The 16,474-nt window shown below is 42.6% G+C and overlaps 1 protein-coding gene across 1 annotated transcript in view; it reads left to right on the top strand.

Annotated features, from left to right (window-relative positions):
* Positions 1 to 5,021: 5,021 nt before the first annotated feature.
* LOC122153646 (rho guanine nucleotide exchange factor 18-like) overlaps positions 5,022 to 16,474 on the top strand; it is a 30,663-nt gene continuing 19,210 nt past the window's right edge. The window contains 4 exon segments of the mRNA XM_042794519.1: positions 5,022 to 5,089; positions 11,022 to 11,089; positions 12,651 to 12,714; positions 15,796 to 15,940. Of these exon segments, the coding sequence (XP_042650453.1) occupies positions 15,873 to 15,940 (68 nt within the window). The 5' untranslated portion in view covers positions 5,022 to 5,089; positions 11,022 to 11,089; positions 12,651 to 12,714; positions 15,796 to 15,872.

Genomic DNA, 16,474 nt, shown 5'->3' with positions numbered 1-16,474 from the left:
ATCCTGCCTGGCAATAGATCATCCTAATTTTCTTTGGCTACTTGATAATTTCCTGTCCCTTTCCCCCAAGGAGAGGTCTAGGTCAACTTTTCCTTTAATGATTTTTTTTCTTCACAAAGTTCTGCTTTGCCCAAGCAAATACCCCTGCTGCCTGAGTGAAGCTGGATCTTTTAGGCTGTTTTTCACAGCTGCAGTGATGTGTCAGCCCAGCATCTGCCCTATGCATGGGCACAGGGATCTCTAGAGCATCCAGAACTGACACAAAAGTCAAATGGTGCCTCCCAGGACCTGCATGGGTGAGACTGTTGTTTTTCAGATGTAAGCAGTGCACAGGAATGGCAGCTACTCCTTTGCCAGCATGCATGGGACTCTGTCCTCCCACTGCATTCGCTGTGGCATTGCTGCATGGCTTTGGCTGATGGACAAACCCTGTCCCTCCTCTTTGGGACACATACTCAGGGCACTGAAGAACATTTTAATTCCCAAGGGACTGTCTGGGCAGAAAAAATCTTCTGGAAGTGAGAGAATTGCTCTCTTTCTCTGCCCTGTATCCTCAAGCAATGCTTGCTCTCCAGTAAGGGTCTCACAGAGGCTCTTAAGGTCAGTAAAACCTTCCTGGGGCATAAAAAAACTGGCTGCCCTTGGATATGTGCCGTGAGAAGCGTATTTTCCCTTCAGGGCAGCTGATGGGAAAATGAAAAGGACCACAGGCCTGGCTATTAGTGAACATATTTCATGTGTCAGAGCAGAGAGTAGGAAGCAGAGAGCTGAAAAAGAGCAAGTGCTCTGTGGGTATATGGAGAGAACCCAAATGTTAGGGGAGGAAGCAGAGTTACGTTTTGCCATTCCTGTCTGAGGAGCCTCCTAGAAGAGGCTCTGTTTGGAGTCCTGCACGCTGCTTTACAAAAAATGTCTGAACCTGAGAGGATACAGACAGTCCTTGATCCCCAGTGCACCAAGACCTTGGAGCCATGCTCTGGATGGTCTGGGGGACTCTGAGGTCACTGGTGGTGTGAGCAATTCTTCTCTGAACTTTCTCTGGATCTATGGAGATCTGTGATCTGGAATGCAAGGAGTTGGAGCTAGCTGTCAAAATGGGAGTATGGCTCAGCATATCGTCGTCCATCACAAATGCGCAGGGATTGGACATGAGTTATAGTAACTTTTACCTTGTTTCTCAGCCCTTTCATGAGGACTCTGTGTTCTTGAGTCTTGCTAACATTCAGGAGGAAAAATTCCAAGGTGGCTGAGGACTGGTTTGTGTTTGGGACCCTGTGACATCTCCTTTGGCTTTCTGGGTTGCTCAGGGATACACTGCCCAGGCTCATGTGGGTGGCAGAGCAGCAGAGTTCATTTTTGCATATTCCCTTTGTGGTGACTTGAACTGAGGCTGAACAACTGGGCACGGTTCTGAGATGTTCACTAAAATTAATGGTCTGTCTGTGGTCAGATCTGGACTGGGACTTGTTGTGTGACAGCTGTTAAGCCTGAGAGTGCCTATATTTGGATTATGCTGGGCTGAAACCTTTGCGAGCTACTTCTGGGTGGCAGAGTTGACAGTTGATATCACTAATTCCCGATATTGCAGCTGGGAGCAGTGCATGGTCTCCTGACAAGTCACTGATAGGGCTCTTGAAAAGCAAGCTCCGGGGCCACCGTGTAGTCAGAGTGTAGCCTGCTTTTCAGAAGTGCGAGCTGCTCTGTCAGGGCTCAGCCTGAGCTGTAATTGCTGCCAGGATCTGAGGATATTTGGCTGCTCCTCTTGTTTTCCCGTAATGAACTCACACTTCACCATCTATACGCTTTGGCCCTCGGCCAGTTCTCGGTCCATCTCATGGTCAGGTGCTGCTGGTTGTGTTCTCGCCATGGTATTTTTAACTGCAGCACCACCACGTGGTAGGAGACAAAACAGGCTCATAGAAAGGAAAGACAAGAAAAGATGATGGTTAAAGGAAGGGATGAGTTGAAGCCAGGGAGAGGAAGGATGGGGAAATGTTTAGGAAGCCTGAGGTCTTCTCACTGGCCAGTAGACACGAAAAGTCTGGTGGCTTCCATGGCTGTGATGGAATAGAGGAGCTAGAGTTCTTCTTATTAGAGAAAGTAACAGCAGGAGGAATTCTGCTTTTAATTCAGAACAAGGAATCATCATTCTACTAGAAACATGCACATGAGCTGTGAAGAGCGTAGGCAGCCCGGGTGGCCCTGTACAAGGTGACTTGTTTCCCTCTCCCATCTGATTCCACCCATCGATCCTCACAACCCGCGGCACAAAGTCTCCCAGGGAAAGAGGCTGTAGTGTGCGTCAAGAGTATAGATGCAGGAGAGTTGCTGCAGCTCCAGTTTGGGAGTCTCACAGACGTGATGTTAGGAGCCTGGCAGGGATGAAAAGCAAAGAGGAATGGTTGCAGTCACTGGGATCTCAACAACAGTGGCCACCCAAACTTTGCTGTTACGTAAACTTTGAGCTGTGAGTCTCTAAGGTTTATTGTTCACCCAGAAATTGAGAAAGCTCCTTTTGAGCCTTTGCTGTCAAGGGTGGAGAAGGTTCTGTGCCTAAATTAATCCTCTCTTATAAACATGCTTCCAGAGTTTATGCAACAGAAGTTAGATGAATCCCAGGAAAGCCCTGGCAGGAGGAGAGCTCTCCAAGCAGGCTGTGCCATGGAGGAGAGCCAAGGATATGCTGTGGAATATGGATGGCAGGAGGATTACTTCCCTCCTAGCGACTTGAGCTTGAGCGCTGGGGTAGAGGTGGGTCTTCTACATCTTCTTTAGTTGAGAGTTACATCCCTATCACTTTATGGGAAAGATAGAGCCCTGGCACCCATAGGGAGGTCAGATTGACCATCCTCTTCAAAAGGAAAGATAAAGCTGCAACCAAAGCATTTGTTAGGCTTCAGACAAATTCCTCTTCTTTAAGAGAAGGTGCTCAGTTTAATGAATCTTCCTGAATAATACAGGCTGTGCTGGACACCAGACTGTCTACCTGTCCTAGGCTGCTGTAACATGATGACAATGATAAATGGACTGGGAGTCCCACTTGGAATAAATGATTCCTGACGGGAGTTCAAAAAACAGGCAAAACTAAAGCAACTGATAGGCTCTGGTTAATGTGGTTATAAGTAGGATCTAAAACAAATGTGAAAGTGGTCTGCAGCGCTGGTTTCAGGGGAAACACTGACTGAGCTACAAGTCTGCTGACATAGAGTTTTGTGGATCCAGCTCTAGAGGTTTTAGAAAAGGAAGCGGAAGAATATACTATTCTCAGTGCTCTTTTCACTTTCTTTTCCTATCTGGGCAGTATTGCCTTCATCTGGAACATCTCCAAGGTGCTGCTCCTTGCATTCCCTGATAAAAGCTCAGGATCTTGTACACTTGGCTTGATAAATGCATAAGGCTGCATGACAGTAATCTACCTGCTATTCATTCAGTAAGAAATCTTTTGTTATTATAGAACCACATAGGATTAGAAAGTTGGTGCTATTCTCTTCTTTGCAATCCAAATCTTAGCTCTAAGCTACGGTCTTTCAGCTGGCTGCTGTGCCAGATTTTGCATTGATTTTGTGGAGATGCCCTGAGGCCAGCCGCATAAGCACAGCACGTTCTCTCCATGACAGCTGTAGTTGGGCAATCTGCAATGCTTTAATTTTATATTAGAGCAAAGCAAAAAGTTTGAAATGTCTAAGGATTAATCTGGCACCAAGTGACAGCCAGCTGTTTACCCCCAAACCACTTTATTTAATGATTATTTCTCCATAGTGCTGAGAGGCCCCAATAAACAACTGAGACCTTATCCTTACAATCTTAGTCCTGTACAGAAGCAGTACAAAAGGGAACATTTCTGAAAAGCTTACAACTATAAGATGAAGAGAAAAATAAAATCATTAAACAGGTCGCAGTGTGGAAACCAGAAACAATGTTGGTCCTGTGATAGTCTAGGATTTCAGCACATTCCCAGCCTAAATGGTGGCAGGTTCTTTCAAAGCAGCGTGGGAAAGCTGCAGGGTGGATTTTGAGAGGGAAGTTTGTTTTATAATCGCGTATGTTGCATTTTCAAGCTCAACAGGCAGCTTGGATGTGCATGATTTAAAATATGACAAACTTGTGACAGAGATCACTACTGTAAATCCTTAGAGTGAATCACAGATCAGGAGGGAAGGTTAGGTCACGAGCTCTCCTCAATTTTCCTCCCTGCTCAGGGTATTTCAGCAGCCCAGTACTCATACTAGCTCAAGCCTTATCCGTGTCAGGGCAAAGGGTTTTTTTCTTCCAGCAAGTGATTTAGTTACTCCAGTCAGTGCATGAATCTGCCCATAGGGAAGATAATTCCCCTTTGCTTTCGCTGTTTCTCCACACAGGGCTCCTTTGCGAAGGCGTGGGCAGGCACTCAGTCATGGGGCAGATAAGGAAGCCAGCACCCCAACCTCGCCTTGGCAGGAGCGGCAGTAAACACGTTTTGAATGGCAAATCCCACCAGGCTTTTAGTAACGAATGTATTTAGAGCAAGTCCCAGGCGCTACACAAACACATGAGCTATCATGTTAAAGCTGTCACTCGGGATGTTACATCCCATCTGTTAAGGGCCTGTTTAGTCTTTGTTTCCACCGCAGCCAGGCGCTGATGGAAGGCAGGTCCCCTGGAGATCCCCGGTGCTGCGGGGGGTTTGCTGGGGCAGGGGAGAGGCCTGGAGCGGTTCGCAAGTTCGGGGCGGGCGGCCTGGGACCCTCGTCCCCGTCCCGGGAGCGGGCTGAGGGGAAAGCGGGGACCATGCCGCCCCTGAGGGGAGAACATGGGCCGGGGGGCGGCCGTGCCGTCCCTGAGGTGAAATCGAGAACCGGGGGCGGCCGTGCCGTCCCTGAGGGGAGGACGCGGGCTGGGGAGACACCGTGCTGCCCCTGAGGGGAAAGCGGGGACCGGGGGCGGCTGCGCCGTCCCTGAGGGGAAACGGACCCTCCCCTCAGCCGGGCCGCGGCGCGCAGGCGCTCACCTCCATCTCCCTTTACGCTTCCGGGACACGGGGGCGTTTCCTGTTGCTGTGGCGGCGGCTCCCGGGACCGAGAGTACAACCGGCGGCTCCCTGGGGAGTCCGGTAAGAGACCGGGGTGTCAGCGCCCACCGGCGCCCCGAGCCTCGGCCCTCGGCTCCCCGCCGCGCCATCCCCTCCCGGCCTTAGCGAGCCCGACCGGCACCGGCAGCCCCCCTCCCCAGGGCGATGGGAGGCCGCGGCCCGAGGACCGGCCGTCCCCCCCCGCCCCGGTCCCTGTGACGGGGCAGCGCTGCCCCCGGGGCTCCGCAGTGCCGGCGCTGAGGGGGGTTTCAGCGGGGGGAGCCTGCCCGCCGGCCGCTGCCGCCTCGCAACGTCCCGCAGCGGGTAGTTCCACACAGCCGGCCTCCGGCAGCGCGGAGAGACCCGGAGTCTGGCCGGGGCAGCGGGTTTATCTTCCTTTTCGTGACGAACCCAGCAGGGTTTATAGCCGTCCCAACGTTAGCAGCTCAAGGCTTAATCTAGGGGACAGGACGTAGCTTGTGAAGATCCAGTCTTTTATCTTTTAGGGGCTAAAGAAGGAGCTGAAATATTAACGTGTGCGTTAGGGAGGCAAACTGATGTAGCCTGATGTGAAATTGGTTCACTTCGTGCTACAGCTTGAGTCTGAGCATCCCTTATGCTTGTGATAATGAAATCCTGCACCTCATCTTGGTTGCTTACACAGGTAGTACTAGTGCTGCAGCAGTGAGAAAAGTCTGGGATGTAGTTAAAAAGAACTTACATGTGTTAGGGGGAAAGAAGAAATATGAAAACTTTTGCTTGTCCACAATTGTGATGGCTGACACATTTTAAATATACCACTGTCCTGGCATATTAGGGAGAGGAGTGGGAGATAATACCAAGATTGTAGGCTTAGCTTGTATGTGCAGGAAAGGAAACCCAGGTAGCAGCTAGGAGCAGTGATGGATTTTGGAGGAGCTGAAGGGAAACAGGGAGTGATTCAAACAAATTGCTTTCTGAAATTTTCTGGTACTGTATTTGTCTTTGCTGCTCTACTAAATATTCAAACCTTCTAAATACTGTTTGAAGATTTTGTGCTGTGGTTTTGTTACTGTAGTATTTCTGTGTAAAGCCAAGAGAAGAAATAGCTGCTTCTCAGTTCCTTCTCACTCTAAGAAGGGCTTTTTGTAGGTGGCTTTTTTATTTGGCACTTTTTTTAAAATTTAGGGTTATAGTTTCTCTTTGGTATGGTAAAAAAAATAAACCCATGAAACATGGCTCTCAAGCAAGAGCCATCAGACACTGTGTGTTGTAGTTCCACCTAATGTTTACCTATGAAATATTTTAAATACCTTTTATGATTGTCATAGTTGCTGCTTTGGTTCCTGTAGAATGGGGGAAGGGTTCAGGGTGAGAGAATTGAAAAGGTACTCATATTTCTTTTAGGATAATATGCTAATTTTACTTTGCATTGTTTAAAAAACAGAAGCATCAGTTGTTCGGTTTGGGTTTCTGCGCTTACAGAAAACCCTGAGGCCATCAGAAATTGCAGTGTTGGGAACGACACAGCCCCACCCCCCCCCATCCGTCTATCGATATTTTGATAATAAAACCAGATGCAGTGAGAAAGTAATTATAGGTTGTTTTTAGAGACAAGAATGCTTTGACAGGGAAGCTGAAACTTGATAATTTAGCGTTGTTACTCTCTCACGTGGACTGTCTCTATTTCAGAATGTGAAGTATCACGTTTTTGGTTTCTGCCTCTGCGTAATTAGGCGAGTTAGCAAAACAAGTAAACACCGGTCACCAAAGCCACTAGGACAAAGTTAAATCTGCTCTGAGTTCCTGAAGATACCTGACCTGGATTTACCGAATACAGAAACTTCTTCATGTTCCACTGAAACTCCTCCTCTTTCCTGAGGATATTTATCACAAAGTCACTCTGCTTTTCTGGAATGCTATAGTTGTTTGGAATGTTTCTCAGCTGTTGTGTTGTGTATCTCTATGTATAAATTAAGATTTTATATTCTGTATTAATCTTTCATAGGCAAGTTATTCCTTTGTATAGCGTTTCCTTTGTATTGTACCTTGTATGGTATAAAGGGGAAGAGATTCTCTTTGATCCCTGGAGCATCAGACATTTGAAAACAGAAAAATTATTAATTTCACAAGAAAACTATTTTGTCCAGGGCTCTCTTCTGCTGGTTGGGTTTAATAGGTGGTGAATATATCCCCAGCATTAAAATAGCACTTGAACTCCTTGATCATTAGAATCACTGTTAAAAGGTGTCCCTGCCTGAACTTAGTTGTTTCATAGGTTTTCTTTTAATTTGTCATTTAAAAAACACCAAAAAAAATATGCTTGGGGAAGAAAAAACTCAGTAGTTCAATTTTAGATTAATCACAGCAGATCTGTCTGTTAGTTGTAGCTGTTTGCAAATGGCCTTTTAAGAGTTATTTTATTGGGCAGTACCGTTCCAGACCAAAGGTCAGGGTCATAATACTCATAATATCTGGTGAGTCATAGGTTTGTCCTGGAATCCAATTCTGGAAGACATTTATAGGACATTGCCAGTGTCTGATCCACTGGAAGGTATTCCAGCTGGGGGAGAAAATGTATTCGCCTGCCCTTTTTCAGCTAGCTTCATTGCCCTCTTGCATACTGTGAATCAGTGTTATGCTTTTGGGCATTGTAATGTTGTCCAATAAAATGCTCTTAAGTTGTGAATTGGTTTCTGTGAGCCTTTGGGAAAGCATCTCATTAATAAGGAAAGGGGGTTTTATTATACCAGATATTGATTTCATTACCCTTAATTGTGAACAGGATCTTTTATGATGTTTATGAGCCTCTTGGTCTTAAATATTTCTTTGCTGGATCTGGCCCCTGTTTCAGTTAGTCTATTAATGAGCAGTAGGTCACCACTGGCACTGGCCCATGCAGAATGCTTCAGAGGCGGTGACAGTCCCTGTGTAAGCAGATGGGGAATAATGTGATGCTCCCAAAATTCTCAGTCTAAATTCCAAAACCGTTGATTTAAGCCGGAAACAACCGTTTGCTGAGTTTCCCTGCTGTGTGGTGTCAATTGCTGCTGCACCTCTACCTCTAGTAGTGGTGGCCCTGTACCCGTCCGGTTGAGGTAACCCAGCTCCTTGGACCTTCTAGGTGTGTAGGCAGTTGAACTGGTGTTTCAGCACCAGCCAGCACTACGGCCCTTCTGCATAGTCAGTGTCAAAATGAAATCCTGGGAGGATCTGCTTTTCCCTGCCAAATCTTCTTGCAGTTCCAGTGAGTGATTGAGGGAGGAGAAGATAGGGAAGAGGAAGGGAAGAGCCTGGGTGGCATTCCTCTGAGTTTCTAGCTCTGTCTTTCTCAGTATACCTTCTATGCCTCTCCACTTTGAGAAGAGCTTGCTGATATAACTGTCCATTTAATTTTTGTACCTTCCCAAATTCTTGATCTGAATAAGACCAAATGCTATCAGTTACTGATGGTGCATGCAAAAATATTTTTCTTTGTCAATTTTGAGTTTACCAGTGCTCTTCTTCTTTGGATGGCCATCTGTATTTTCTAAGGTTATATATCTGTTATTTCCGTACACCTATAACAACCCTTCATATGTATCTCTGCTCTTAAATGTGTCTCAATGTATGCACTTTCCTGTCACTTTTGCACTGTCCTCTGACCCTCTTTCTTCTCTTTGCTGTTTTCTTGACCCCTGCAGTTCTCTAATACCCTATTCCGAGAGGCTGTGCAGAAAAATAGAGAATGCAAAGAGATCCTGCCTGCAGAAAAAGGAAATCAGATTTACTAATATTTGATTCCTTGCTCTTGTCCTTAATTGGAGTGTACTTGGTTCATCACTGTCTGCAGAAGTGTGTTGAATAGGGAAAGCTGGAGCCTATTTTATAAAATTAAGTATGCTTATAAAACGTTCTGATTCCTCTGTCAGTTTTCAAAATTCTCCTATGTGGACAAAAATAATGCTACTTGGAAATCACTAAGTTAGTTGTATTTCACATAGACTTTTAGAGAATCAAGTCCTTGGATATAACTGCAGTTTTCTTAGGCTTTTCTGTAGCGTTTTCCTGTTTTCTAGTATGTTCTCTGCTGTTGTGTAAAGAACCTTTCAGCAGCATAGGAAACTAATACACAGCACTATTAGCTGTGTCAGCTGATTAAATGAAAAATACTTACTAAGAGTGATACAAGCTGTTATCTTTAACAAGCAAGTGCATGATTTAAAAACTGAAATACATTTTTCAGTTAATATCTCTTTTACAGTTAGCTTAACAAGGTACTCAAGCTTTTGAAGTAGAATTGGTCCTACTAATAATTAATAGGAAAAGAATTATCAAACATAATCACTGAAGATGCGTAAATGTAGGGAATATGAATGTCTAGTTAAAGTTTAACAAAATGTTTATAGGTGACTGTATTACACAATTTTAGATGAATGAAGTGGATTTCAAGACCAGAGGCAATGTCGCGGGGGTGTGGGAGTCAGTGGCTGCATGAGTACTTCCCTCCATCCCTATGCCTGAAGGAAACCCAGACATTTTTCTGTTTCCTTTTGTGTGGGGATTTTTGTCCTACAGTTTACCCTTTGTCTCAAGAGGAAATGGGTTTCCATTGTCAACTAGTTGTTGTGGCATGTCTTTTAACATGCCACAAGGTGATAGACAAAGTCTTACCAATGCTGAAATGATTAATATATTTGATATTCTCTACATAGTTTTAGCAAGCGAATAATTTTGATACATTTTTATCATACATTTGCAGAGTCATGTACATTTGAAATTAGATATAGTGCCTTTTATTTTGTTGCATGGGGTGCAGTATTGGTAGAAACATCACAAATAAGAGAGAAGTTATGGGAGGTGATTGTTTTTGTGGAAATTTTTTCTGTGGCAGGCACTCAAAGTGCAGTATTCTGTTCTTCCCACACTTGTGGAAGTTGCATAACATGTAAGCATCTCTGGGTTTGTGCACTCAGTCTTTCTCTCAGTCTTGTTTTTATATCTTTATTAATTTATTTGTGTTTGAGGCCAAGTAAGAATTTTGCTACTGTTCTCAGATTTACTGTAATTATGGAAAACACTTATAAGTGAGCATTTCACTACGCTAGCCAGGAGCCCTGAAGCACATCACCAGTCTTGGCGCCAGGCACGGGTGATAGTTCTGTTTGGATGAAGAGACCCTAAATAGTTTTTCCTCTGTGCTTTAAACATAAACAGGTCTTTCTCTAGCAACTACGGTATTAATCCTCCCAGTTTTATTCTATTTTCTTTTAAGGTCGTGCCTGAAATATATGGGAAGACACAAATCCTGGTTTTCTTTACTGTCTGAGTTGCTGGTGTCCTGCTTCTGCTTTTGATGAATGAGCTTATTTTGTAAATGACAGAAAGACTGCAGAAAATATTTGACACTACCAGTTGTCGTCCTGTTTTCTCAAGCAGTAGTTATTATAAACAAAAAAAGAAATTGGATTTTACTACACTATAAATGGTGTTATGCCTTTTGGGTGAGAGAGGGCTGCTTTAGTTCCTTTATCTGGAAACAGCTCCTTTGTGAAAATGCTGATGGTGGTAGTTGATGATTCTGCGGTGTGTTTTGAACTTTACTGTAGTTATTTCAGCTCCTACTAATCCTCTATGCAGAAAGACAGCTATTCCTACATAGCCAAATAAATTACTGGCCTTCTTGAATGATATCAATCTTGAATTGTGAGACGTGGAAACAACCTTTGCAGATATGAGGAAAGCAGTGCTCCAGTTGAGTGGGGATGAGGCAGAATACTGTTAGTGCATTCCGTAGTGTTTCTTTGTGCTCGCATGTGTGAATTGCATTATCAGTGATTCTGAATGTTATTGAAAAAGCTTGAGTATTTGGTGTAAAATCAAGAACAGAACATGCACAACAAGGATGCTCACTGAAACACCTGAGCTTTCTCTGCATCTCCTCCAAAATGAAGACTTTTATGTATCACTCTCTTTCCCTAGACAAGAATAATTTAAGACTTTGTGTGTGTTTCAGACTGTGCAGTAAATGTCCATAAGAACTGCAAGAGTTTACTGGCTGAATGCAGCAACACCAGACCCAAGGTGGGATTTAAAATTTGTTCTTCTTCTATAATAACAGTGCTTGACATAGTAAGTCTAATTTAGTGTGAGTGTTTTAATTTACAACAGTACAGAATCTTGCCCTACATCTTCAAGACATCAAATAGTTATTATTATAGTAATTTATTACAATGTATGTAGGGAAAATAAAGTGAAACTTTTTATCTCTGTACTGAAAAATACTTACCATTGCTTGTGTCTGTCAGAACTCTGACAAAAACCCTTATGAGAATGCTCAAAGCCACCACTTTTCTGGGGAACATAATTGAATTATGTGGTAACTCTGAATTTTATGCCACTGTGTTTTAATAGGATGTGCCTAAAGCTGATAGAAGTGTGGCAGAGCTGGAGGGGAATTTGGTTATAACAGTTGCATATTATTTATAAGCTGAGCAAGGAAGAAGAAGAAGTTATTAAATTTTTGAACTGTGATGAACTTTGTATCTTGCTAAGCTGTTAATTTTTCATCTGTGTCATCATGGTGCCTGCAATTGCATGTAAGGTCACAAGTTGGTTTCAGATAGCTGTCTGTGTCATTTCTTTATTTTGGTATTGGTCTTGAAAATAATTTCCTCCTCCTTATAACTAATTATACTTGAGGGAGTTTTAGTTTGTTTTAACCTGCAGTGTTGATGATTTCAGAGACTGATAGCAGATTAGGGAGGGCTTTGAAGGGGAAAAGAGAGAGCAGAACAGCTCAAAGCTGGACAATTAGAGGTTAGAGGGAGTGCTTGCAGCCACTGATGATTTAGAATGTAACTCTTTTGAGGTCAGAAATGTTCTTGTGGGGTTTTTGATATATACTTTTAAACTTTGCAGAGCATTGTGTGTTTGCCATTTAAACTGAAACGTTCACTTGCTCTGATGCTTTCATTTCCACTCCTTACCGTCTCCCAGACTTTCACAGTTGAATCAGCCCTGACAAACCTCTCCTGAAGAGAGCAAAGAGGGAGCGGTAGCACAGAATACTATAAGGAGCGAAGTCAGAAATGAGATCCTCAGAGTGAAGCAGGACTCCAAAAAAGCCATTTGTTGCAGCCTGTATTGTTTAATTTCTTTGCATCTTTGATAAATTCCAGCTCAATGAATTGTAATATCCTATTGTTGTAATAATGAGAAAGTTGTACAGATTACCAAAGATGCAATTTTAAATAGGCAGTGTAAATTTTTGTTGAAACGGGCTTGGTTAGCTTAGTATTGCTGTAAACTAAACTGCAACAAAGTGGAGGTGAAGGCTGTCTACACAAAGGGTTTGCTTTCGTTTAATAAATTATTTATTATCATAGCTTTAATTCAGCTGTAACTTAATTTTTGGTTCTATTTCAGTCTGATTTATACTCAATGGGATTTTTATACAGAGTGTTAATGTCTATATGTCATTCTTCTGGAATGTGAAAAAATCAAAACTCTTACTATGTCAAATCTTTTATATTTTCAGTATACAGCTTCACTTACAGCTAGTGTTATGTGATGGGAAAATATGATTCATTTTGGACTGAAAGTTTGGTCTGTATGTGTAAGAATATTGTATTTTTTCCTATAGCAGAAAGATTTGCAGCACAGACCTTCTGGATCACCACAAAGTTCGCCCCAGTACATTTCCCCAGGTTTGTACTAAAGAATGATTTCTGTGCTCAAGGCTTATCTGTTTGATTGTGTTTTTTTCTTTAATATGTTTTAAAGGCTATACACAGTGTGTTATTGAAGTATAGAAAAGGTCTCTTTTAATAAGATGGTTTCATTTTTTTTTCTTTTGGGAATGGCTTAGAGGCTCCTAGCAATCTCCTGTGTGTTTTTATCTTTTTATCTTTTTATTTTTCTTTATACCTTCTTGCTGTGTAACCTCAAAATATCATGGTGAAAAGGGATCAATAAGCTAGGATTTCATTGATTGTCTATTCTCTGGCCTCTGAAAAGACTAGAACTGTGAACTTTGTTTTACATCAGATTTTCATAATTGTCTATTTAAAACTTGCCTGCAGCTAGTGGTTGCTAGAAATCTCTAAGACAAGCTAGCACTAATGGTCTGAACATAAATCTTTGTTGAAACAAAGTGGGAAGACGGATCTGGAAGAAAAAAAAAAAAACACGGGAGAAAAGAACAGCTCTATTACAGCATAGGCTTTGAAATAGCTTTTTGCTACTGGAAAAGACCATCACAGCCACAGGTGTATAATTTACATGGCATTTTAATTTGTAGATGTTACAAGGTCTGCATTAACAGAACAGGCTTCTTGGCTTTCAGGTGATTGACTGTAACCAGAGCAGAATTATTTTCTGCCTTGCAGCAGGTCTGTTTGCTTGCTTTGATGGCTGTAAGAAACACAGTTGACAGGAATGTCTGTGTATTACTATGTGTGTTTTGTATGTTTTTGTTAGGCATCATTTGACTTCATTGAAGGAGTACTTCTTTATGAAACGATTCTTACCAAGAGGTAGTGCGAAGGAAATAATTGTTATAAGAAGATAAGTGGCTGCTTGTGTTACCGAGAATGGTTTTGTGCATTTAGAGGAAAGTGCAGAGGCTAAAATAGGAAGCAATAAGGGGTAATGAAAATAGGAAAAGTTGGCTGTAGGGCTTGTCGTTGAAACAGCTCTGTGGTATACAGTCTGGTCTGGTGTGATAGGTTACAGCGATCAATACGGACTCTCAGCAGTGTGCAGGCAGTGCTAATTGAACTCAGAAAATGGCTTTTTGGTGGTGCAGACTCTGCTAGGCAGCCAGTACTTATTTTCCATAGTCAAAAAGCAGGTGGAAGTTAATAGCATGGGCACCATCTGTCTTTACCCACAGTATAACACTGCAGATTGCAGTGCCCAGCCAAAAAAAAGCCGAAGGTATTGTATCAATGTAAGAGAAATACATTTTAACAAAGGTAGAAACTGTGGTGTTTGTGTCTCCTCCAGCCCTCTCCCCATGTTTTTCCTCTGGAGATTTTTAGATTTGGCCTAGTATTGTGAAACAGAACTTTATGTTCCTGGCTTGTGGAGCACAGAAGAACTTGATGGCTGATGATTTCAATACTTCTGCAAATGGAAATGGGAGGACATTTATTATTAAGCCTTTGAAAATTCGCCTTTACAAATCTTGCTAATATCTAATTAGTCTTCTCTTTCAGGACAATAGGCTTGAACACATCACTTGGAGATGACGGAAGAAGACTCAGTTTACCCAGTTGTTGTAAACTGAGAATGTACTGTGTATGTAGTCAGGAGATTTCAAACCCAAACAGGTTTGGGGAAAGGTATTTTTATCAGGAAAAGATGTGGTGGTATAATTTCTATTAAATGTCATTGATGAAATCTCCCCGGCAGCCCTAGTACAGTTCTAGTCAACTGTTTCAAGGAAGATGAAATGAGAGACAAGCAGATGTAGAGTATGGGATACCAAGAAATGTGGAAAAACCTGTTTCATTAAGAAGAAACATGAATACCTTGATTTAGCAGTGTTCTGTTGAGTAAGGCAGAAATGAAGGGAGGAATAATTGTTAGTAGAGGTACACCGAGGAGTGCAGACTGAGAAAGGGGAACTTTTGGGGATGGGTAGATACCAGTGTTTCTACAACCAAAGTTGTAAATTAGCGATGCATAAATCTTTGCTGGGAACTGGACACCCTCTTGAACTGCTACAACAGTGTGGTCCTCGAGCAGCCTCCCAGATGCAGAGCTGGAAAAGGAGTTCGGTCTGGGTGTAAGAAAAAGCTTGCCTGCAGTGGCAGGGTCCTAGGTCCAAGGATCCATGAGGTTTCATCCACTCCCATGTCCTTAAAAGCACTTTGAAAAAAGGGCAGCTGCAGACCTTGTCAGTGATTAGTTTTAAAGATTGTCTGGCTGATTCTTCATCTTTGACTTCCCTGAAGTTCCTTTTTTTAAAAGAATGTATTTTGTCTCCTGTTCCTTATCATTCATTGCAGACATTAGTGCTAAATAATTGTATCCATTTTTTATAAGTCTATTACAGGCTTCCATGTATTGTGTAATAGTGATTAAAATTTTAAATATCTTTCCAGTTCACAGTCTGTCTAGATTTAAAGAGCATTTAAAAGCTGCAGTATTAAAATTAAATTTAGCTCTGGTATCTATTATGTTCAGTGTGTGTGCATGCAGATATAAATCACTGTGTAGCAATAAGCATTGCAAAGAACTTGTGGTTTTTATGTGATCTTAGATTTTTCTTGTTTGCCATGAAATGTTCTGTGCCCTTATACGGTAGGGTGTGAATAATTGTGTGTAGGTTCTGGTGTTTTACTAAAGGAGAAGATACTTTGCAATTTCCACACTAAATGGGCACAGTAGGGACCAATTTCCTGCACTTCAGACCTGCTGATTTAGCCAATACAGTAAGTTAAGTGGCAGCTTTACATTTCTAGAAGGATCACAGGTAGTATAAAAACAGTGCATCTCTGGGGCCACTTTACTGTGCCAAGTCTGAGGGCAGCCAGTAGTGAGCATGGGGAATACAAATTCAAAAAGCAGCGGCAGAAGCAATACAATTCCAGCTCATCCTGAGCTGTCTTTTTGTGGTTCCTTTTCAAGAAAATGGAATGAGAATGTTTTTTTGGACAATGAGCTCTTGACATCCAAGATCCTGTCTGTTCTCCGTCCGCATTCAGAGAGAGGTTTGAGAGCAGGCGATCTGCAGTGTACGCCTCATTTTCTGAGTACCAATTCAATTTTTGCCTCTCTAGCCGCTTCTTTGAAGGAGCAGCCCCGAAGTCTTCTCTTGGGACCGGATGGCACCCCAGTACTGTCACGGAATCTCGGTATGACTATCGCCCAAAGAGGAAATTCTCAGTCTTCATTGAATACTGCTGGAGCTGTTAATAAATTTGGGTAAGCACAAACTGCTTCTCTTCTAATTCACTAGCTTCTGCTGCCACCCCTCACCCCCCCACGCCCCTCCAATGTGAAAAGAAAAACAACTACAGAATTAAACCAAGAAATCACATTGGTTTTCAAGCTCAAAAGAGATTTATTGAGCTTTTAATGCTGAAATTAATTTCCCTCAACAGTAAGCTTTTTTGTTGTTGTTTAAATCACCTTCTCTTTAGTCCCTCTATACTATGTCATGAAAGATATATAAAATAGGGCAGTATTGGAGCATCTCTGTCTAGATTATGGTTTTCATGTGTATATTTAATAGTCTTTAGACTTGTTGAAATTTGGTAATCTCTTCTTAGTTCAGTTATCCTAGGTTCTGCTGGCTCTGACTAGTGTAGGAGACAGCAGTGTTTTAAATTGCAGGATACCTTGATTAAAGTAGTAGACAAATTTAAAGCTATCTGCTGTTTGAAGTAGTTGTTTACTTTTTGTGTGCCACAGTTATGCTTCCTTCTCAGTGAAAGTGCCCTTTGTACTCTGTGGCTG

Source organism: Tyto alba, unplaced genomic scaffold (assembly GCF_018691265.1).
Source record: "Tyto alba isolate M040663 unplaced genomic scaffold, T.alba_DEE_v4.0 Super-Scaffold_20000042, whole genome shotgun sequence".
Lineage (NCBI taxonomy): Eukaryota > Metazoa > Chordata > Aves > Strigiformes > Tytonidae > Tyto > Tyto alba.
Note: the sequence above shows the minus strand (reverse complement) of the source record. Positions and strands in the feature narration are given on the sequence as shown.